General features: G+C 34.9%; 1 protein-coding gene across 1 annotated transcript in view; it reads right to left on the bottom strand.

Annotated features, from left to right (window-relative positions):
- The window catches only part of CNTLN (centlein), a 199,609-nt gene that overhangs the window by 14,803 nt on the left and 161,043 nt on the right, over positions 1–23,763 (bottom strand). Inside the window, 5 exon segments of the mRNA XM_069002458.1 lie at positions 10,902–11,087; positions 11,455–11,583; positions 13,194–13,320; positions 15,001–15,098; positions 18,329–18,493. Of these exon segments, the coding sequence (XP_068858559.1) occupies positions 10,902–11,087; positions 11,455–11,583; positions 13,194–13,320; positions 15,001–15,098; positions 18,329–18,493 (705 nt within the window).

Below are 23,763 nucleotides of genomic sequence, written 5' to 3'. Positions count from 1 at the left end.
TTTCCTAAAGAATCAAAAGTGTTATGAAGAAGTTGTAGCTGTCTGTGAACAACAAGAGCTAAATTTCACAGAACTGAACACTGAGCTTAAAGAACTCTACTTTTGTGGTAGAGTATTTATTGCTGGCCTAAGGTTAGGCCAGATCCTAATGCTGTAAAAAGACTGAGAAATTATTACAACCCCAAATACCTCATAATCAACTAAACAAAACAGAATGAATGGGCAAAAAGACACAAAGAGATGATGTCATACACCATTTCAGCAGCTGAAATAAGCATTCAATGAAAGTATAGTTATTTGTTCCTTATTGTCTCTCTAAAAATTACTTTCAAAATACTTTCAGTAATAATATTTAAACTAATCTCATAGCATGATTGAAAACTCTTCTCTAGTAATTTCATTTTTAAAATATGTTCTTTAATATATATTTACATATGTTATTTAAATTAACTCAGTTCCTTCAATTGAAAAAATCACACCTTCTCGGCATAACCTTTTTTTATCAGAAAAGGGACAAGACAAGACACAAAGACTGACCACTACAATAGACCTGTTTGGCTTAGGGCTATAACAAGTAGCATTCTGACCCAAGGGAATGAGAAAGCCTCAGGAGGTCGATTTAATTCTTATGATCCCCAGAGATCACATGTCATTTTAGAGACTCCAGCAGATGCCCTGTAAGTAGAGTATAAAAATGTAGAGGACGTATAGAACAACCTTACCTTCCTTCACCAAGTTCAGTATTCAAACTCCTGTCGCCAAATATTAAAGTGGTAATAACATTATTTTACCAATGACACACAGGCCACATTTATAAAGTGATGAGTTGGTCTTATTTACCTGTATACAGTCAGTTTCTTCTGTAGTTCCAAAATGTATTAATATACATGTTCAAACTATGTGTCTCATAGTTGTGTGTACTTGGAGCAATTAAGATATAATTATCTTTTCTATTAAGAGTAAACAAATTTACCATTGAATATGTCAAACTCCTTAAAAATAAAAAATATACATTCAAGAGAATATTAGTGTGACACCTAAAAGCTAGAAGAGATACAAAGTTTCAAAGGCTAATACAGTGAAGACCTGAAAAGAAGAAATACCTCCTGTAAATACCTAGCTATCAGACCAATATATATAATTTAAGTTAAACAGTCTTACGTTGATTAGCACTGAGAATAGTGCTCACAGCTTCACAGAGATAAGTGGAAAATGAAAGCACACATTGCCTGGAAGAACTGCTGTTACAGTGGGGATACTGCAACACGTGTATCAGACAACGAGGTCAGTGGAAAGAAGTATCTATGGACGGATTCTTGGTAGATGTTTCAGAGATGTTTATTTCTCCAGCCACATGGCCAGAGCTCTGCCGAGGAACTCCCACAGTCACAGGACCCGAGGGTCCTTGCCCACGCAGGGGAACACAAACCAACCCATGGGGAACGAGGCTGAGCAGGGGCAGGGAAACCCCGTGCCTCCCTCAGGGCCCCTCTCCCAGGGCTACATGGCGGGGGGGAGGGACCCCGACAAACTGCCTTACTGATGACCTGTAAGAATCCCATTATACACAAATATAGAGAAACTGCTGTCTGAGAGTAAAAAATAATGTGATACCACAGTTGCATCTACAACCTGATTTTCCATGTCAATTAACACAGGCAAATGTGAGCACACAAGAGCATAACTAAGAATCTAACAGACAAGATCTGAAAAATTCATTGAAGTAATTTAAAATATTACCATTCTCTTCTATCGTAGTGGCAAAAGCTATCTCCAGTTTGCAGTCCAACATCCTAGCCCAACCCTGCCTCTTCCATGGCTCTGAACTATGGATGACATTGTGAACTAGAATAGGTGAATCCGTAACATCCCAAACCAAACATCTGAAGAAGTGTACGCAGATTTGCACAGCATTTTTTTTTCAACTATGAAAGCTAAATGCATTGCAGCTTTTCTGAAAATCTTTGAGTCATACAGTGTAAAAAGGGCCTGATAATTTCAGCATTTGCATACAAAACTTAAGCTTCCTGGCACTTAGTACTGCAGACCCCAAAAAACCCAGTTAAAATGTAGTAAGAATAATAAGGTACAATGACAGAAATTAGTAACTGTGTTGCATAAAATTTGATAATCTGATCCCTATCAAAGGCAAGATGTGAATTTGTATAACTATGCTGACTTAAATTGTGATATTCCTACTTGCCATTAGGGGTGAAAGTCTACCTTGGCTGGCTCCCCATTTCTCCAAAATACCTCATCCTACATACTGTAGCAAAATACCATTCCTTCTGGATTCAAAACGATTGAAAACAAACAGTTTCTTTATAACCATATATTTATGAGTAGAAAATTGAGAATGTTCTTTTGACTGCACTTACTTAACCATCTCCAGGTGCAGAAAACCACAGAGAAGAACACTGAAAATATTTCAACCTGTATTGGACATTATAAGAAAAGGAAATGGAATACATTGTGCTATGTTCTAAAAAACCCATTAATTTATTTACAAATTTATAGACAATTGACTTAAATCATGGACAGTTTTTAACTCTAGCTTGTCTTCAAAACAAGCCATATTTAAGCAAAGATACAGCAGTGGACTTATTGTGGCCAATTACAATGTAGTTTCTATTTCAGTAGAGAATATACCATATATTCTTAACAGTATAGTTACATATTTTAAAATTCCCTTTGTGAATAAAAATTAATGGGCCTTGTATTACTGGTTAGCTTTTTTCTGTTTTTGTTTTCTAATCCTCTCCTAGTAACTGTTTAGCTATCCCACTTAAAGCTTGAAATCTTGTCTTAAAAATCTGCTTTTTTTCATTACATTCTTTTTAATACCTTTAAGTAGAACTTATTACACGAGCTGGAGACCTCATTTATAGAACAAACAGCAGGTACTTACTAATATGAGGGACCTATGGTCATATATAATTTTACATCTTTACAATTATCTAATCTCTCCTGTACATTAAGCTTTAGGACTGTCAAAAACTTGAACTGTAGACCCAAATGTTTTCAGACTGATGCAGCAAACACTCCATAGCTTTCATTGTACTGTTGCTAAATTTCAGCACAATTACCATGTTTTGTGACCTATAACAGAGAAAAAATAATAGTTTTCTTATAGCGGAGAATGAGTTGAAATATGTATAATCAGTATGGGATGACAAGCAGAATATTTCTGCCAAAATATATTGGTTTCTAAAATTCTATTTATGTGGAATGGGCAATAATAATAATTTAAAGTCCTATTTACTTCTGCATTTAAGTACTACCTCATTTATATTAATTTTTAGCCTGCTGTAAATTCTTTGGTTTCAACAGAATTTCCGCTGATTTATACAGGTGCTAGCAAAACTACCATCATTCCTTTAAAACGTCATATATTACACTTATTTACACAGAGGGAAAAAAAGGCACTGACAGAGATTAGAGCTTCACACATGTGCAGCAAGAGATGCCTGGGATCTTAGAGAGTTTATTATCTTGAACAGTTGGGGCAGACAAAGTCAGCACAGTTGTACTGGATGTAGCAAACAAAGATATTTGGGGCAGACCAAGAAATACTGAGGTGAAGCAACACTCCAAAGGTCACATAGCAGGTCAGTGACCAAGATGTGAAGAACACCACGATTTCCCGACACTCGGCTCAGTGTCTAAGCTTATGCTATCTTTCTGCAGAAACACACAAAAAGCCTAAGAATGACAAATCAGATGCTCTGAGCAAGACCACTGCCACTGCACTACTGAAACAAACCTGTCTGAAACCCAGCTTAAGAGGTCAGCCCTGGCATTACTTAGACTCTTAAAAAATCCCATAAAACTTACCAACTGTGTTTCCTTAAAATATTTTAATTAGTTGAGTTTTTTAATGTTGCTGTCTTCCTAGAGCTCTTCTTACTTCTCTGGAGCCCTTTTGGCAAGTGCCTTGGGGAATCCCCTTAGTTCCCAAGTTAGTGTGGACTCTTCACAAGACCCTGTATATGAGTGCTTTATGTTCTCCCTGCTATGGCTCACCTTCTTAGCAATTTGATTGACATACATTAAACAATTATTTCTACAAGAACTCTTAAATAAATCATTCCTGGAGACCTTTTTCCTCCTTTCCAAGTTTTGCTAGTTTTCCTGTTTTTTTGCCAAAAGGCTTTCTAATCACTTCAAGCCCAGACCCTTTAGTATGCACTCATATGTCCACCCCTGAAGTCTTCCAGTTACTTCTTTTTTCAGTCAACACTGTTTCTGTCTTTTAGACCCCAAACTGGCCATTCTGTTAAAACTAAGCATCTTTCTATGTCCAGCAGAGAGCTGAGTAAGAGCTTTAAAAAGAAGTCTCTCCAATCCATTTAAAGAAATCCCAGGTGGATCTAGACCCTTCCAGGAAGTACAGTACAGAATCTCCAAGTAGTGCCCAGCTGATCCAGCTGATCCTGTTTCAGTCTCATTCTCTGTTAAACTTAGGTGATTTTTTTTTTTTTTACTGAGGCACAAACAAAATTTTTTTGAGAGTTGGTGAAAACAGTCTCCCTTTCAGTTCAAGTTTGTTGGATCTGTTCACACACTGTCTACCGTTATGGAGTCATGGTCTGTGAAAATGATACTCATGCACTCTAAGAAAAATGAAAATAGCACCACTATCAACAAAGTCACCTGTGTATGTGAGACATGCATCTAAACTTTGCATGAGACATACATGTGCACCTACAAAAACCGGACACACCTTAAATCTTGGTTACATAGTTGAATCCTCTAAATCAACATCCCTAAATTCTTAATACAGAATTAGATAAAAAGTAGGATATAAAAACATTCAATATATTTTAAGCTACATCTGTTATGGTCTTTACCTATCATAGTAAAAAACTAAGGTGAAGTGTTATCCTTCTATGTCTAAAAAGGCAAAGAAAAAGTAGAGTAAGGAAAAGCTTTTCAGCATCTTCCTCTTTATTCTTCCTTTTTATTTATCAAGATTTTATCCATTAAGACATCTACATTATATGCTGTTCCTGGCACACTGTATATATCACTAATCATAATGCCTTCTGTAAATGGTAAGAATTCAGCCATTCATTTCATTCATTAAAATTCACAAGGCCTATTATTCTGTTTACAGTCTAATAGATATTCACTGTCACAATTCAGGCCTCTGATTCAATTTGCCTAAATCCCAGATGCAAAGTAATCCTGATGGAGATTATCTTAATTTATCACCAATTTCTTCTCAGAACCAAGAAAGGTTGGTATTTCATAATAAAAGCTGTGTTTCTCTTTTTTTTCCTGAAGTAGAACGCACAATAAAGAAGCAAAAAATGCCTAATTTTTTTTTAATGGTGAGGTTTTCTCAGTTACACAAATTCTGTTTTGCATATAGGACACCATCTTTTAAGGTGCATATTCTACAGGTAAGACTACTGATTCTCATCATAGGGGAACATATTCCTGGAATCAAATATTATGCTGATTCTGAATGAACGGATTGGCAGACTTATCATGTACTCCACACAATACAAAATAATCACTCTGGGTATACTTTTCTAGGTAAAGTGTTGACAGTTTGGAGTGTAATAAATGAAATATACTTATCTTTTGGCTCTCAAATGTTCCCAGTGGGGAAAATTTTCTAGCAACTTGAAGACATATTAAAGGTGTCCACTTCCAAATCAAAACTGACAGTGCTGATTTATGTGATAATATCTGCTGTTGCTTGCAAAATGTCCCAATGACTTGCTGAAGAAATCTTTCTTTGGTCAAACAACACTTCCAAATTGGCACAGTTCAGATAAAATTGCATAAAATTTTCAAAATAAGCCAGTTTTCATCTGTACAGCATAGTTCTACTTCCATAAAAAGTTAGTCTGTTTTTGCCAAATACTGAATTTTACAGTTACCCATTATGTGCTTTTTTTCAGATAAGGAAACAAATGATCATTCTGCATCTGATCTGCATCTGAAAAACTGCGTCCCATCATTCTGGGCCTGAAGAAGTTGGAGCAGTAGTACTGCCAGGAGAATTGAATCCATGGGGTTTGATAATGCATTCAGCAACAGGAAGGTTCTATGAAGAATACCTCTTGCTGTCTCACTGTAACTGGAGAATTCTGACAGTCCCCTGCAAGGATTTCCTTCTGTCTGAAAAACTGACTTTGTGATTAAAAGTACAGACAGTAGAAATGTACTTTGTTGCTCTTATGTTGTAAAGCACCCGATAAAAACCAACCAAATATTTCCCAAATATTCATGCCTTCCAACCCAACTAATTATGTCTAATTTTTTTAAGTTTTGTTTATACATAAAGACCAAATAGGACATGATCTGTATACACCCATCCTGAGAAGAACATACTTTCTAGCAATGCTCTATCTTGAACCAACACAGAACAGCTCAAGAGAAAAAGACAATGACAGTAAATAACAGGAGTTTGCCAGATGATAGGAGTTTTTAATGTGGCCAGTCACTATCTAATCTGCTATTGTTTGCAACAGTACAAAGTTACATGTAAAATTTTCAATTAGCACTGCCACTAAGGGGCAGTCCCAGCATCCCCATCCTGCAACCATGTAAACCTGTCCCTGTTCTGACACTCTCTGGTACACAAAAGCTGGTGGTGTGGGTTTTTAGAAGGTTAATTGAATTTTCATGAACTAGCTCACAATTGACCCAGATAATATCTATGATGACATTTCAGAAATGGAGTAGGGACGAAGTTTTGTAAGGGCAGAAATGAGTAGTGAGGTTCACTCGGGGGTGTTGCTTTTCAACAGAAGTGGTAACTTACCTAAACCTGTATTTTGAACTACAGCCCAAGATACCAGTGAGGAAATAAGCCATGGCAAAATTTACATCAGTATTCAAGGTAAACTGCAGAAAGATAATAGCAATTGACATATATTAGGATATAAGGTAAACTGACTGAATGGCAAATAACTGGCAGAACACCACTTGGCCAAGCAGAGGTGATATAAGTCCTCTGACACATGTGGCTGGTGAACATAGATGTATGTCAAACGAGAGGGGGGGGAAATGCACGTAGCTTAAGCCCTGCTCTGAATAGCCAAAATGAGGGCAGCTGTCTTAAGAGGGTATTAGATCCCAACTTAGATCCATTAAGCTTGCCAAGTGAACTGCCACGGGTCTTGATTTTGGCAGTCAATTTTATCAGATGGTTGTACTGCAGACCTATCAAGAACAATGCCAGAACACACCAGATGTGCACTGTGCTGCAGTGGGTATCCTCTGTGGAAGGCACACAAGTCCCAAATGACAGAGGCATTATGGAAGTGAGAAGTGCACTCAACTGATTTCAAAGCATTCAGCTGCCATCACCTATTCATTACTGCCACAGTTGAATACAGATGCCTTATCAAAACAATCCTTCTCAAGGTCAGAAAAGTTCTGATATTCTCATGCTCAGGCAGGTGTCATCACTGCAGATTAAAATGAGTTTTGCTGATGTACAAGTCAAATGGGACAGACGACACTACTGGGTCTTGGCTTACAAAGGTCTCTAACAGAAACACACAGTCAAAGTCTAGAGGAGTGTAAAAAATAGAGCATGCTGGAACACAGAATTCATGCAGGATTTTGGACAGTTTCATAATAAACTAATATGTTGTACTGTATTTTTGATAGAAATCCAGCCAAGCAGTCTAATAGCAATTTTTAAACTTTATCCAATGGCTGTTTTCTGCATGAGTTCTCACAAGTACTACAAACACACAACAAAGAACATTTTGCTCTGGTTGCTGTGCTGCACATAACTGGCAGGACGCACCTGAGGATCGGAGAGTACATATTATAGAAAATCCTGAGCAATGGTACACCATAAAAACTGAGTGCATGATTCAAAAAGAGTTTATGATGCTGATGGAAGTGGGAAAAGATATGAGCTCTAGAAAATGCTTCTGAAGTACTCTCAGAGCCACCTGATCCTTCTTCCAGGTAGCTCGCATTTTTCTATAATAAAAATGCATTATTTGGCCAACTGACATACATAAAGCCTTACTTTCATTACTATTTCTTAGTCTTTATAAATGACATGGAAAAATTTTATCAGGATATGAATTTTGTGAAAACGTTTAATAATCAAGTTTAATTCTGATCATTACAGCACTCTAAAAAACACCTACATTTAATGATTTATTTTTCAGATCAACTGCGTGTGCTATTTTTAATCCACTTAACATACTATTGATATTGTATAGCCTATTTTAGTAGGTCAGACACCTTAAAAAAGTATATTAAAACAAATAGTAATCTTTATCAACTGACTTGTAGTATTCTCCAGAAAAAAACCCAGATTTACTCAATACAGTTTGCTTTCCATAAAGGCATTCTAAGAAGTATAACTATACTCCCATGCTTTAATACTTTAATAATTGAATTCTGTATCAGTATTTTATTCAGAATTTAGGTCAGACTAATGAACTTAAAATATTGCCTTTTCTGAATATTGACTCAATATTATCATCCTTTTAGACTCTAGGCAGTGTTATAATATATATGAACTAACTTTGAATACTTATTCAAAATGAAAATCAGCAAGAGAAAAATTTCTTAACCAGCTCCATAAAGTTGTAAGCTGTAAAAATTCTCAATTCAAAATTACTGCTTCTTTTTAGAAAATGTTAAAAATCTTCCCTTGGCTACTAATGATTAAGGATGTTGCAGCATCTTGATAAGATATCAGCCTACTTCATTCCAGAAACAAAAGAGAAATATTAATTGACCTCTGTCTTTACACAGCTATAGTGTTGTTTTATCCAATGATAGATTGTATCTGCCCTGTAATAGCTACCTTAGTAGCAGTACTGCTTCCTCTTGAAGAGGAGCTCCGAACTGTCCGAAATCATTCCACCGAACTGTCAAAGATTTTACTTTTTTACAGTGGTATATTGTTATCTGATTTTAGCACCCAACTAAACAAAGTAGTTTACTTATAGATACTATCTTTGTTTTCAAAAAATCTTTCTGCAGAGGAACAGTGGTCAGTAAAAAGGTTACTTGAAATATGCATGCATATTCTTTCTATCTAGGCAAGAAAGTAGGTATTATTAGCTAAATATAATTGTTACTATTAATATTTTTGTTATTATTATTATTATATTACTACTACTACTACTTGAAGAGAAATTTTCTTATTAAATTTTTTTTCACATATAGTGTAACTGTGCAAGTGCTAATGAGTATTCATGGTAATTAACAATGAAGCTGTCATCTTATTCAACAATGAATAAAGTTATCATAATAGATGCTAATAGGTGATTCTGCTCACTACAGCTACTTTTGAGAACAGAAGAGCTTTCATTTTCTCATTTTCTAATTTTTGAAAAACTTTTCATTAAGACAGTATGTAAAATATTGATAGTATGATTGGTTTATCTCCTTATTTCTATAACTTCTCCTTTCACTTTATTAAATGAAGAAATTCCAAAACTCATAGCAGTCTGAGGAGACTGAATTGCTTCTCTCTGTCATCGATGATACAGGAGTACTTAATTAAAAATAATAGATAATACATTAGATTAATTCAGGTTTTCCCATATTGACCCAAAAATAAGCATGCAGCTGTGGAAAGAACATCTATTTCTTCCTCTTAGAGAACATCCAGTATTAGAAGAAAGCACATTTTCTCTCATGAAATTTAACAGTTTGTTCAAGAATAGGCAGCATATTTCTGAATGAACAGGCATAATGATCAGTTTTATACTTCTCTTGCAAAAGTTACATCAAAATGCAAACAGAAAATAGCCTTTATTTTAAACACAAACTTTAAAATAACTCATTTTTTAAATAACAGGCACTTTTTTTGTGAAAACCAATCATTATTTTCAACTTAGATAAATTAGCTTATGAATTATTTGAATTTAGGATTTTAAAGTGTATTCAACATCATTCAGTCTTTTTTCATATGAATTTTATATGAACTTTGCAAGTGAACTGAACATGGGATGATTTCACGCAAATGCTAAAGGTCTGAAAACTGCTGTGTAGAGTGACTTTTCACCTGAGTATGACAGAAAGAAGATGTAGTGCACAAGTATTTAAGTTACTAAATTTCAATCCAGAGTTGAAAGTTATTCTTGAAGGGATAACTATACATGCCTTCTTTTTCCAGTGCATCAAAATACAATTACTCTTTACTTTGAATGCTTCAGCTTGCTCAAACATATCTGAAAGCAGCTTACTTCTACAGAAATCCAAGAGCAGTAGAGAAGTAGCTCTGTTTCTTGGGCTAATAAGGAATAGCCTACTTTGAAAGTTGGTATACAGTAGTTATATGCTAAATTAATACAATAAAAAATATTCTGAGTTGGAAGAGACCCACAAGGATCATCAAAGTCCAACTCCTGGCCCTGCTCAGCACCATCCCCAAGAGTCACACCACGTGTCTGAGGGCACTGTCCAAACACTACTCTGTCAGGCTGCTGCTGTGACGACTTCCCTGGAAGGCATGTAAGGAAACAATATTCTACATACTGCTCTTAAAACGGCTTTGCAACATGGAAGCTTCCTTATTTAGTATTTCTAAAACAAGAAGCATATGCATATGGAAAATGAGGTAATTCACAGTAATCAACATGAATTATTATATTAAATGCGTTGGAATTTTTTTTGCTGCAAAGTAATCTGATACACAACCAAGCACCTTTTTTTGGGAACAAGTATATGGCAGCTATACATAAAAAGATGACCAATAAAAGTTGTGGAAGTCTTTGAAAATCTGGGAGAGAGGCACTGATTCTTTCTCCTCATTGAGACCTAACACCAGAACACTGCAGGAACTACAGATATTGTTCTGGAACAGGGAATGCATCAAAGCCTTGCTGAATCTTTTATTTGCTTTCAATCAAAAATACATTTTTTCAGGTGAACACTCAGAAGAAAATCAACATTCAAACCTTTACAAATGTCTTCAACTCTTCTACTTTGTCACTGGTGAGCAGCAGCTTCTTCTGTAGAGTTTCCAAAGCCTGTGCACTCTGTTTAGCCAATCGATGTAGTTGTTGAGATGCAGCAGTTTCAAGGTCAGTCATAGCACATTCAGTCTCAATCATTTTGCTCTCTAGTTTGATAAGCTTGAGATCCTAAAACACATCCGCAGAGACACAACAGTGCTATGACAAAAGCTGATAGGAAGGTATGTAGATTACAAAAAGATGAATGAACAAACCAACCTCCCACACCATGGTTGCCATCACACAATACTTCACTTCCAACATATAATATGTAATTTCATGGCAAAAAGTAATTTCATTTTCAGTCATTGTGCCCACGTTTCAGTACCTAAATTTCAGAGGTGTGACTGAATAACATCAGAGAAACAGATTACTATTGTTCTGCTATTTTCTCCCTTTCGGTACTGAAAGTTTAAGCTGATGACCTTGCAACTTTTCATTTGAAAGTAAGGTATGAAAAAGTTCCACAGTGGAGCCATCAAAACTCTAATTATACCTTTTTCTCCAAATCATCTTTAGCCTTGTGATACATCTGCTCATACTGAGACTTCTCTTTCATAGCTACACTAAATCTTTGTTTCAGTGAGTCAATGGAAGCTTTTTTGTCTTCAGCCAGTGCCTTCACCTGAAATAATGAAAGGCCAAGTGCATTGATTATCAAGATAGAAAACCCAAAAATTAGAATAAAATCAGAACTAAGCATATCTATATTACATAAACATACGTAACTATATAAATAACTTTATTGAAGTATCTTTTTCTGAAACTGCGGACTTTAATAAATCTCTACTGCTGATCCAGTAGAGATCAGTTTGCACACAATCTTGTTACATAAAGTTTTGACTTGTATTAAATATAAAGAAAAGCTCTTCATTTGCAGAGCTGTTCGTTCATATATATTTTAGACTTACAGTAATTGCAAAAGGGAGTAAACTACAACTTCCACTAATTTCTTTTGTCAGAGATAAAATCATAAATTCAAACTCAGCTGAGAAAATAACTGTCTATATGTTAACAGTCTGTAAAGCTTCTTAGATAATGATTATCCAAGGTAAACACTGATTGGGGGTAAAATGAAAAAAAACAATGCTCCGAAAGATCATTCCGCTTTCCTATAGTGCTTATCACAAAGTTTTCCTGTCAATATCAAGTAATAGGGAATTTCTTTGATCTTTTGCTGAAGATAATGTAAAATTTATCAAGCTGATTTTCCACATGGAATAATCAAAATAATGTATGAAATATGACTCTCTGGAAATGCAGTGCTTAAAACAGTCAAAGTACAGCAGTAAAGCACATCATTCCATGCTAAATCTTTTATCTAAAACCAAAACCAGGTATTTTTCTCATGTCATACCTTAACTCCCTTGCTTACTTATGTTCTCACTTTCTGGCTGTGGATTTCTTAATAACACCTTATCTTTAGTATGGAGGGTTATACAGTAGCTCTCTTTGGAGCAAAAAACACTCTGTGACAGCAAGAAGAAACAGGGCTTGTGATATTCAGCAAGCACTTGCATTCTAGGCAAACAAAAGCAAACTGGCAGATTGTTTACTTCTATTTTGGATTCATAAGCTGCATAACCTGACAGACAACCAAACATCATGATCTTTTTCTGGCACTAAAGGCCAAAGTGCAATACATCAGTTGGATAACACAGAAATATGCCAAACCATATGCAACCCTCTTACCCTCAGTGAAATCATCCTAAAATTTTGCAGGAGAAAATAATTTGCTAGAGAAGTCAAATACTTCCTACACAGTTAGAATTACTTTAAGCTAAGAACTGTGAATCATTCATAACACTGCAGTAGAAAATAGATTAACATATTAAAGCATTTAACTACTATAGCCAGGAGAGATGCATGGATTTCATTAGCATATGTCATGTAAAATCACCCTTGTTTCGGGTCTACTGTATTTTATGAACTTACAGTGCATAAAACTAAATCCCACTACTTACAGCATATCCTTGCAACTGTGTGTTCTGAATACTTTAATATTTAATTACACCTATCATGAAGAGAAATTAAATTATGCTGAATCCATTCAAGCTATCACCATATACTGATTTCATACAAATTATGGTGGAGGGAATTACACCCTTCAATTAACTGCATGTTGTTTGCTTTAAGCAATATATTGATTTAATATGAATAGTGTGTTGAAATAACTTCTGTAAATCCAGCAGCTTCTGTTTTTTCAAAAAACTAGGAATAGCAAGAAAGAAGTACCTTTCTCTCAAGACTTTCCAATGTTTCCTGTGAGGTTTTCTCATTTTCTTGATTTGCTTTTAGGCGAGACTTTAAGTCTTCTATCAAATGTCTTTTCATAGTAAGGTCCCTCTCCAACTGAGAAATTCTGCATGGGAAGAAATTGGACTGCATATTACTATTAGAAATTTTGGTTAATATGCAACTAAAAGGTATAAAGGCAGCGGACAATCTATCATGCCTGCACCTTTAGAATACTTTTAAAAACAAAAGCTAATTCAGTTCTTGCAATTTACCCTGTTCTCAAGTACTAAACCCAGTTTCAAGCTCTTATTAAACAGACCCATTTCTAAATATGCAATATATTTGTGATTTGCTCTTTGCTAGTCTGAACTACTATCACAATAATTCTTAAACTATTATCAAAAAAAGGGAAAAATAAACCTGCTGAGCCCACAAAATTTAATTAATTAAATTCCTTTGATGTCTCAAACAGTCATTCAAACAGTATTTTTTGCAAAATTATTTTCAAAAGAAAGTGAAATGGGGAAGCCTGCTTTCATCATACTGAGCAAAACACAGAAAACTCGCTCCCTGTGTGTCAGATGAGATAAAATGCAAAACCTAGAAATAATATCAGCTTTTGTCAGAAACTGCTCAAAAAACCCCCAGAACTCTTATATACTAAAAAGTAAGTTTGTTCAATGAGAAATTTATGCCTTATACAATGCTTCCAGTATTATAACAAAAATTAATATTTTAAATATAAACATAAGCAATAACTATATATGTCTAGATATCTGTATCTTTTTCCAATGAAAGCAAAATGAATGGTAGTATGTTCAGGAATATAGCACTGTTAATATAATGTCAATACCATATTAAAAAAAAAACCAAAAACAGGAAAAGAGTGCATCTAAAAATTTCTTTGATCTGTTTCACCTTTACACTCTTACTGTTATTTTGGTTATTATGTCTAACAGCTTATGAAAAAACAGTATCTATTTTATAAAGAAAGCATGCTATCCCATAACTATTTTAAATTTAAAATCTTATGATGGAAAAATTCAGTTTCACTTTGAAACAGAAAATAAACAATGAACACAATTTAACCATTTTAAGAGCTCTCTATTTTCCAAATGAAATTATTTCCAATAAGTAAACTGCATTCTTTCTTTGATTAAAAAGATCAGAATGGTTAGAGGAGTTAAACTCTTGGGCAGACAAGAAATTCAGATACATGAATAGCTTTTTTATAGTTTATAAAAAAACTAAACTGAAGAACAGTATTATATCAGTTACAGTAGGTAGAATAAAAATCTCGGTGGCATACTTGACAATTTATGAATTTCAAAATGAATAGCAAACCTTAATCAATTCAAATAGAAACAAATACAACTGTCTTTCTGAACTTTTTTATGAATGTAAGAGTAGCTATTTAATCTTATTTAAGCATCTGAACCTTGACATGTCTCTTAGCCCCTAGGCAAAGAATTACTGAATTTGAAAGACTGTGTTTAACAGTGCTGAGGAATTCATTTCGACTTACATCAAGGATAAAATATCCTACTCTAGAGTCTGAGTTCTGACTTAAGGTATCTTTATTGCCATACAGGCACTGTAGCTAGCTAATCACTCATCAGTTTAAAAAAACCCCGCAATTTAAGCATATACTGCTCCAGTTTAAAAAAAAACAAACCCTTAACAGTATGCAAGACTGCAATATAAAGAATACATCGTTCTCTTATCGAAGTACAGTTAACGTTGTAGCGATTTTACAGCTGCCACTGGGTGGCACCAGACACAATGGATAGAAAAGTGACCATACTTCGCTTGTAGTTCCCGAATCCGTTCTTCTTTTTCCTGGACTTGATTTTTAAGTGACTTAATGGTGGTCGATTGCTTAGTGGTTTCAGTATTCGAATTCTATATTGAAAAATATTAAAATATAAATAAAGTAGACTAAATATGATCACAGTCCACAGTAAATTTTGAAAAAGATTATCTGTGTAAATTTCCATGTATTTTATGAAGGTTCTTAATTGGTAAAAAGGAGCATTCTTACTTTCTAGCAACACTAGAAGCACTAGAAGCAGAAGCACATTCCTTGGAAAAAATGACAAAAATCCGTACTTTTCCATTGTTCTAGTAATGTACGGTTAATAGATGTTCCCCGGAACACTTGCAAGCACCAATCAGGACTACATTTTCTCTTGCATAGCACGGTCAGAAGAAAAGGTAACAGAAGAGAAGCAAAACTGGATCTTCATTTGAACTACATTTTTGAATGGTATAGTTCTACAGCACAAGGAGTCTACATCTATACAGCACAAGAATGTCCAATAATTCCTTTCATCTTGAGTATTAGGAAATACAAGACAATTTACAAGAGTGGTTGTTTTCATGTCTCCTGAAACTCAAAGCACAAGCCATTTGGCTGTACTAACACAACAAGCAGGTATGATCCTAATTTTCAGGCACATGTCATTTCAGTGAAGGACAATTATACAGTTGTTGGCCATTCCTCATTTGTACACAGTAAGAAAAGAAGTGCCTCTATTCCTCCATGCAATTACACATATCATCTACCCAAGACCTAAATTCAGAACTGAATCAGTCTACAGAAAAAAAAAAGAAATTTAACTAAGTAGCCATCTTAGCAATCTGAGCATTGACTGCCATTGCTGAAATGGCAGCTCAAACACACCACACTGAGGTATTTAAGAACTCCAAAAGGTGTTGCCAAAGGATACGTATTAAGCATATGCACAACATATATGTGTGCCTATATGTATACTGATTCAGCCACTGTACTATAGCTTTTTACTGACTATGTATAAACAATAAGCAAACAGATCAGACATGCTGCAAACAAAGATACTTCAGGAGAATTTCTCTGCTAAGTGCAGAGTTGTAATGCCTATTAACATTAATGGGAGTATTGTACATAACTGTGCACCTCAAGGGGAGTATATATTCTTGTGTGCATAGTTAGATGTAAAATATTGTTCTTAATAACTTGTCTAATCTATTTACTATTATTATAATGTGAGGTATAACCAGAAAATTGTTAGAACAATGTATGATAGCAGAATATTCCTGAGTTTCCCAAGACCTGTTTGTGGAGCTTGAGTTCCATTAGTGTAAAGCACAGCACCCAGTTACATGGTTTACACACACCAGACATGAACTTGAGTATGTAGGTGGGCCCCTGCACATGTTCAGAGGCAAAGACATATGCTTACGGTATTTTGCTTCCAAACTCACCACCCACACTTAACACATTTCTTCCTATTGGCAGAGATACAAGGAGTCATTACACACAACATAAACAAACACTGCAAAGACAGTGCTAAGGAAAAAAAAAAAACCTAACAAAACCAGGTACTTTGAGATTTTGAGCTATAAGGAAAGCTTTTGCTACTTATACATTCAGATATATAAGAAAGTAACTATGTGTCTCCTTTTTAAGTCAGCTAGAGAGCCTGGAACAATAATCGACAACCCTTTGACAAATTCTTCTGCTAAAAGGTGACTTGCAGGACTTGAACTAGCTTTAAACAAAGTTAAGAATTTTAGAAACTTGATTTAAGTAGTTTTTGAGGCCCTTTTATTAAAAACTCTCATCCAATTCAGAAACCAGTGAATTTACTCTACTGCTTAGCATTTGGGGTCACAGACTATCTCCATCCTAAATATAGTTTTGCATACATGATTTATTTTTTCATTAAAAATTTAATATATCTTTAAGAAGGAATTAAAAGTCATGCTAGTATTTTTGATATCAGATTTACGTGTGCTTGCTAAATGTTTCCTCTGCTGCAGAAACAAAAAAACCTTTGATTTTTCAGCAATTTATTTTGCTGCTCACATTTGGCAAACAAATAGAGTAGGCTTCTAGCATGGGTGCTACTCTTAGGCTATTTAAAAAAATAAATCCCATTTTTTTTCGTTTTTCCTACTTGCATAGATCAATTGACTGCTAGGTTTCTGTATAATGAAGATACTTATCTAAAAGGTACAACCCTAATTAACAGAAATTACCACTCACCAGCAACAGAAGCAGACTAGTCAATCCCAAATCTAAAAACAATACTCAAGAAGACAGTGTGTATGGTTTTAAGACCTCTTTCTCATAATTAAAGTAGATCAATTTATGTGCCTTTTCATGGCTATTCCCTGCTGGGCACATCTCTTTATCAATGTGACCTACCTTTACTAATCCCTGAATTTAGATGTTATGCATCCAGTGTGCAATAGCCAAGATCTGTAATACCATGATTATCATCAACAACGAAGAGGTCTGAGCATTACCCACATCTCATGTGCTAGCACAGCTAATCCAGCATTTAGAGTCAGCTATGTTGATCATGTAATACAGCCTTCTCTTGTAGCTGATCCTTTGGCAGACCCTTTGGCTACTGTGGAGTTTTTTCTAGCAGCACGAAGCTGTACCATTTTGACCTTTTCTCTTTCCTCTACTATTTAAGAGAAAACAATGGGAAAACCCAACTTTAAGACATTCTGTTGCAAATGTATTTCCTCCAGTGAGAAGAAGAATTAATATGCTTGAGCGAGGCCACCTGCTGAGAAAGCTTTCAGAACAACACAGTTCAGTATCTACATCACTCACACACAACAGATTCACCGGAGACTGAGAACTGAAATCATCAAGTCAGCATTTCCCTACCAGCTAATCTACAAAAATATAAATTGAAAAAAAGAGTCCCTTTGAAGACAAAGATAGTAGCAACACACACACAACAGTGCTGCCCTGTTAGCTCAAATTCTTTGCTCCCTTTCACAGACAGCTATTGCTTTTCCTCTTCGTAAAGGAAGAAAGGAATCAACTGAATTCTCATCTAACTAATTCCACAGCACCTTCCAACAAGATGTACTTTATCACTGTGCGAAAACCCAGCAAGTCTCCTTGTCTGGACTATTTGATCTGCAGGAATTGTTTTAATTGTAACTTTTAGTTCTGTCTATGACTACATTTCATCTTACCATCAAAGGCAATCTAACACCTAAGCTGCTAATCATTGGCTATGATATACAAATGTTAGCATATGTGAGTATACGTATGTCTGCTTGACCCAGTTATGAACTACTGCTCATACGAATTATCCTCAACACTAGATAATCTGTTCTGTCACCTTTAGTTTGCATTGCAGCTGTTTCATCTCTAAATCAATGTTCTTTGAAGGAGCTGGTGTGGCTTCACTCTTGCCAGCAGTTTGAGACAGGTGTTCTCTCAACTTTGATTTTCCTTGTAAATCCTCCTTTTCCTGTTGCCATTTGCCCAGGTTGGAGGTCAACACCTGTTTTGCAAAGAGAATAAACAATCACAGTTTCATCCTAAAAATATTTCTGCTTGATTATATGAGATGCTTCTCCAGTTCAGCATTCAAAAGGAATGAAACAGTATATATTATCTGTAATTATATTGTGTAGCTGTTGGTTGAATTCTCTAGTATAGGCAAAGATCAAGTCCAGCAGGAAAAAGAAGTCTAATTCCATTAAAAACAAGCAAATTTTTTTTAGGGCAAAATAATTCAATTTTAACTGAATATATTACTGTTTTAACCACGACAAACAAAAATTATCATACAAAACTGTGCAGCAGTTACTGTTGAAACCTGTTTACCTAGACCCCTCTGGAATTCAGCAATTATTTTTACACAGAACATGAAGAAATACCACGATGTCTCAGACACCAGTGTGAATTAAGGGTCGTTAAATGTCAAATCTGTTATAATGGTGACCACTGTAAGCTCACTTGAATTGCTGCATTGACAACTGCTACAAAGCATACACCCTTCTCTTGGCTTTTGTTTTGGTATTTGTAGGGCTTGTAGAGGTTAAAGCAAAGTGGACCAGCTGCACTAAAGATCTCCTGGTTGGCTGGTCTTTACCTATGTGTTATTTCATCCCTTTCAATATATGCACCACAGCCAGAGAACCACATATTCCATAACCTTGACTCTAGGGCTGAAGTACTTAAGTGGTAAAAGACAAGCTGGAGCAGGACAGGATAACAGATGTTAGTTGTTTATTCCACTGGGTAGGTCTTACCACCCTATACTGCAGCCAAAATGCTTCTCACTTAGCAACATAAATGCAAAGTCCAATTAGCAGACAAGCCTTGTTAGGGATTTAGTTCAAATAAATACCATGCAAACAAACTCTGTCTTGTTGCACTTGACTGACAACCAACAAGACTTATTCAATCTTTGTACCAATATATTTCACATTACTCCTTACAGAAGTAATGTTTTAAATAATGGCTTTAATTTAAATAATATTGAATGTTGTTCTGCAAAAAGGGGAACTGAAATAATCTCCATGCTAGTGATTAACTTCCACAAAACTGTAGTCAGATGAAAGCCAACAATGGCCTAACAGCTCTCTGCTCCTTAAAAGGGTTATTAAAGTGCTATCTTATTATTCCACATAAGACTGTAATATAGTAGCTTAACATAAGAAACAATTGCACAAAATTGTATTGAAATATCTCAAAGTGCAAAAAACCCCTTACTTTGTGAAGGATCCTGATCAGAAACATGAGAAGATACAGGACAGCTTGAAATAGCTAAATGTGTGCCTGATTATAAACTGGTGCCAGACAAAATACCCAACCAAAAAAACCTCAAACCTCAGAAAAACACAAAAAAACCACCCCAAACCCCAACAAAACATGAAAAACACACCCCAAAAAACAAACAAAGAACCCACAAAAAAGGTGAAAGTTATTCTATTTTTGAGCAATTTATTATTTAACTTACAAATTAGATTTTATACAGCTTGATGTTATTAGAAAAAAAATCCATATATATGTGTTTATAAAAACATACACTCCCATGACAATAATCTGATGATCATATATATACAGCTAAAAGAGAGTCACATTTATTCCCATTAGGAATAAGAAAAGAATGCTTGTAGATTTTGCATTAGCCTAAAAAAATATCATGGGCACAAGGTAAATTCATCTGGTATTTAAAGTTAAAACTCTAGCAGTATTTATTTCATATTCACTAAGTGCACTTATTAAAGTCAGTGGGCATTTTACATATGTATCTGAGGTAAGTACTGTTCTTAGTGAAAGGGTTAATCTTTCCATTCCCTTCTGTGTCTGCTGTTATTAAATAAGCAATAGATACTGTATTTTCTAATTGACTATTCCTTAATCTATTATTCTCATAATTAATACATTCACAGAGTAAAAGACAAAATGAGGGCTATTTCAATAAGCAAAACCAGTAGTAGTACAGAAGGACATAGTATAGAAAAATACGAGGATTATGTTAATTTGTCCAGTATAACCAATATTTCTACATGCAGAATTTCATGATTCAGTGTCTCTGTAATAAATTATTCATAAAAAGAAAAGCAAGAAAAAAAAATCATAGCTAGATCAATATCTCTGTTCAAAATTAGAAATGCCCCAATATCTGCTCAAGATAACTCGTGCCTCTTAGAAGTTTCTTACGCTACTGCTCCTGACAATATGCATCAGTTCTAAAACGTCACGACTTGCACCGGCCACATTCTCAAAAATCATAGTAAATATATTCAAAAAGAAAAGGTCTTCGTGGGACTGTTGCTAAAGATGACAGTTATAAAAACTACTTAAGGAGGTAGAAAAAAAGAATTTGAAATAAAAATCTACATACATTCAGAAACAGCGTAAGGACTACAAGGATAAAGTGAAAGTAGCATATAATGTACAAGACCCCCAACTCGCAAAAGGAGACAGGCACGCAATTGCAATCAGAGATTTCACAGAAGTTGTCTCTTAATATTTCTGTAGACATTGTAAATGTACTACAGGACTGATAATTCTGCATTACTCTTGTTTTTAATCTATTGAATGGTTATGTGAAAATCCTGTGTAAATCCATGTGGGATGTAAACAACAGCCCCCTTGCCCTATAGAGATATTTATGCCTAAAAGATATTCCTTGCATTTACTTGAGAAGTAAGTTTATTACCCTGGTGTTCTTTACCACTCCCTATATTTTAGGTCAAGTTTTTTATTATTTTTTTCTTTTTTAGACACAATGGAAGTTTTGTGTGTGTGCTACCATGCACACAAATCCTGAATGACAGAATAAAAAGAATTTACTCCAGGGGAAGAGGTCACCAGGATGAAAGGTAGAAGAATCTTAAACATCAGCTAGACCAGATGTTGGTAAAGGCAGCCTACCGCTGTTCCCCTATGATGTAGCGGCCTTTGTCTGCTGCACCTCCTCCAGAGTGTTTTTGGCTTAACAGATGTTTATAGGTTCAATATTTTAACACCCATCTATCTTAATCTCCTTGCTCCTGGTATACCCATGACACTCTGTTCTGCTGTTCACAAAGGAGTAGTGATGAAACCTCAGTTTCTATGAAGTCAGTATAAAACTTGCAGTGACTCAGCAAGGCTTTTTACCCTCTGCTCAGAAAGACAGCTGTGTGGATGGCCCAGTGGGTTAACACAGGAAGTTCCTCGAATGGCCTATTGTTCCTTGGCATCACAATCACTCAGTAAGGGGCTTTGAGCTCATTTTACAGAAGTCACTATTCTACTGCAACTGCACGTATGAATATAACATTCTGTTGGAAGCAGCCGATACTGTACTCCTACTGAAGTCACACAACCCCATACATTTATATTTGCAAAATAAATTATATAGAAAAATTATAACCCAGGACGTAAATCAAACATTCTTGACACACTTTTTAAGCAGTGACATAATTTTATTTTACTACTCATTTTGTAAACCAGCTAAAGCTAATATACTGTGATGTGTAAAAATCCCACTTGCTATGAAGCTTCCCACCCTAAAATCCAGGCAGACGAGAACATTTCCATGTCTGTAAGAAAACTGAAGTTAACACACTCATTTTTCTTTTCTCTAAAAAATCTTGCTACAGTAGGCAATAAAATACATTTGCTATGTGAGTAGTTCCTATACAAAGTTTAGAATTTAACACTGCTTCTATAAATGTTTTATATAGAATAGTATTTTCTCACAGTTTCAGCTCGATCACGGAAAACATACAACATGAAAAACAAGTGCAGTACTTGTTGCACACATAAAACATAAAATTCTTTTCAAAGCATGCTTGCAGGCAGAGAGTTACATAGTTATAGTTTTACCCTCTCTATCAAATATTATGATGACATAATGATAAACCTATTTACAATATCCAAGACAAATTTATTGTGCCAATCCCACTAAACTTGACCTTTTTGCATTCTTTTGAATCAAAACCTGCCTGAGCATGATGGGTCATAGAAAAAAAAAAAGCTAAAATTAATAAAGATGGTATGTAGCTCTCTGAAAAGATACATACCAGACTAAAAAGCTGTGCTGAATACTTAATGTGATCATATAGAGAAAAGGCAAATAACTTCAAATCCTCAATCAAAGTTCTTTTCATGCAAGTGCTGTAAGTCGTTGATTACTTAGTATTCTAGACATGAAAATAAAATATCAAACAGAAGTCTTTGGTGACTTAATATCCCATCCCTAAAATGAAACAAAGACCCCCCAAAAGCAAGGAAAACTTCTAAAACGTAGAAATTATTTGTCATTTATTCCTCTGAAATTTCAGTAAAATCTACAGAATCACTATTAGTTGTAATAATTAGTTGTAATTTTTTTCAGCCAATTGCAGTTATCAGGAGCTGACTATTTCACAAAATGTCAAATAAATGAAGGTAATATAGAGGACTTTTTGCCAGTGCTTTAGCTAGTTGTTAGACTTCAGTAGCCTTTAGAGACCATTAAGTACCCTTTGGCTAATTGGCCAATGGTAGATTAATCCTCTTTTTATTCTAGCAGCACTATTTTAACACCCTTTGCACTCTGTCAGTGTAGTATCTGAATGACAAAATAATATTGTGCATGAATAATAAGCAGAAAAGTTAAATTAACATTTCATGTTTCACATGCCATACCTATGTGTCAGGGAAAAGAACCCTCTTTTAAAGCCACTGACATTCAACTTTTTTAAACAATCTCATGTTGACACCTTACTGAAGTGAATCTTCCTAATTACTGCTAATTGCCTATCAAGGAAAAAAAAATCTTTCCTTGAAGTGCAGTTGTCTAGTATAGATGAACACAGCTCCAAAGTGCATAGTAAAGACAGGCATGACACTTGAGGTGTGCTACATTATTATGAGGTCATACTAAATATGGTTTGCAATGAACAAAGCAGCTTTTAAGGATGTTTAAGGTACTGAAAATGTCAATCTCTCGTGAAGTGTTTAAATTAGTTCCCAGAAGAGAAATACAGACATTAACCAGCAGATAAGAGGTATATTTCTCATCTCAGGTATTTTACTAAAGAAAAACATTTGTCCTATTGATATTGGTAACACAATTGCAGTTCATCTGCTTTATAAAAGCAGTGTTTACATTGGAATGGTCCTTTCACACATACAAATTATAAATTCAGCTATTATTGGAAAAACATTTGTAATCACTAACAAAGGCTCCTAGACTCATAGATTTTGAGTGTCTTCTTAAACATGCTTAAACATATGCTACTACTGATCAATCATCTTTTATAAAGGGCTATTTACTGTATAACA

This window comes from Aphelocoma coerulescens (assembly GCF_041296385.1).
Source record: "Aphelocoma coerulescens isolate FSJ_1873_10779 chromosome Z unlocalized genomic scaffold, UR_Acoe_1.0 ChrZ, whole genome shotgun sequence".
In the NCBI taxonomy this organism is placed as follows: Eukaryota; Metazoa; Chordata; class Aves; order Passeriformes; family Corvidae; genus Aphelocoma; species Aphelocoma coerulescens.
This window is presented reverse-complemented; position numbering and strand designations above follow the sequence as displayed.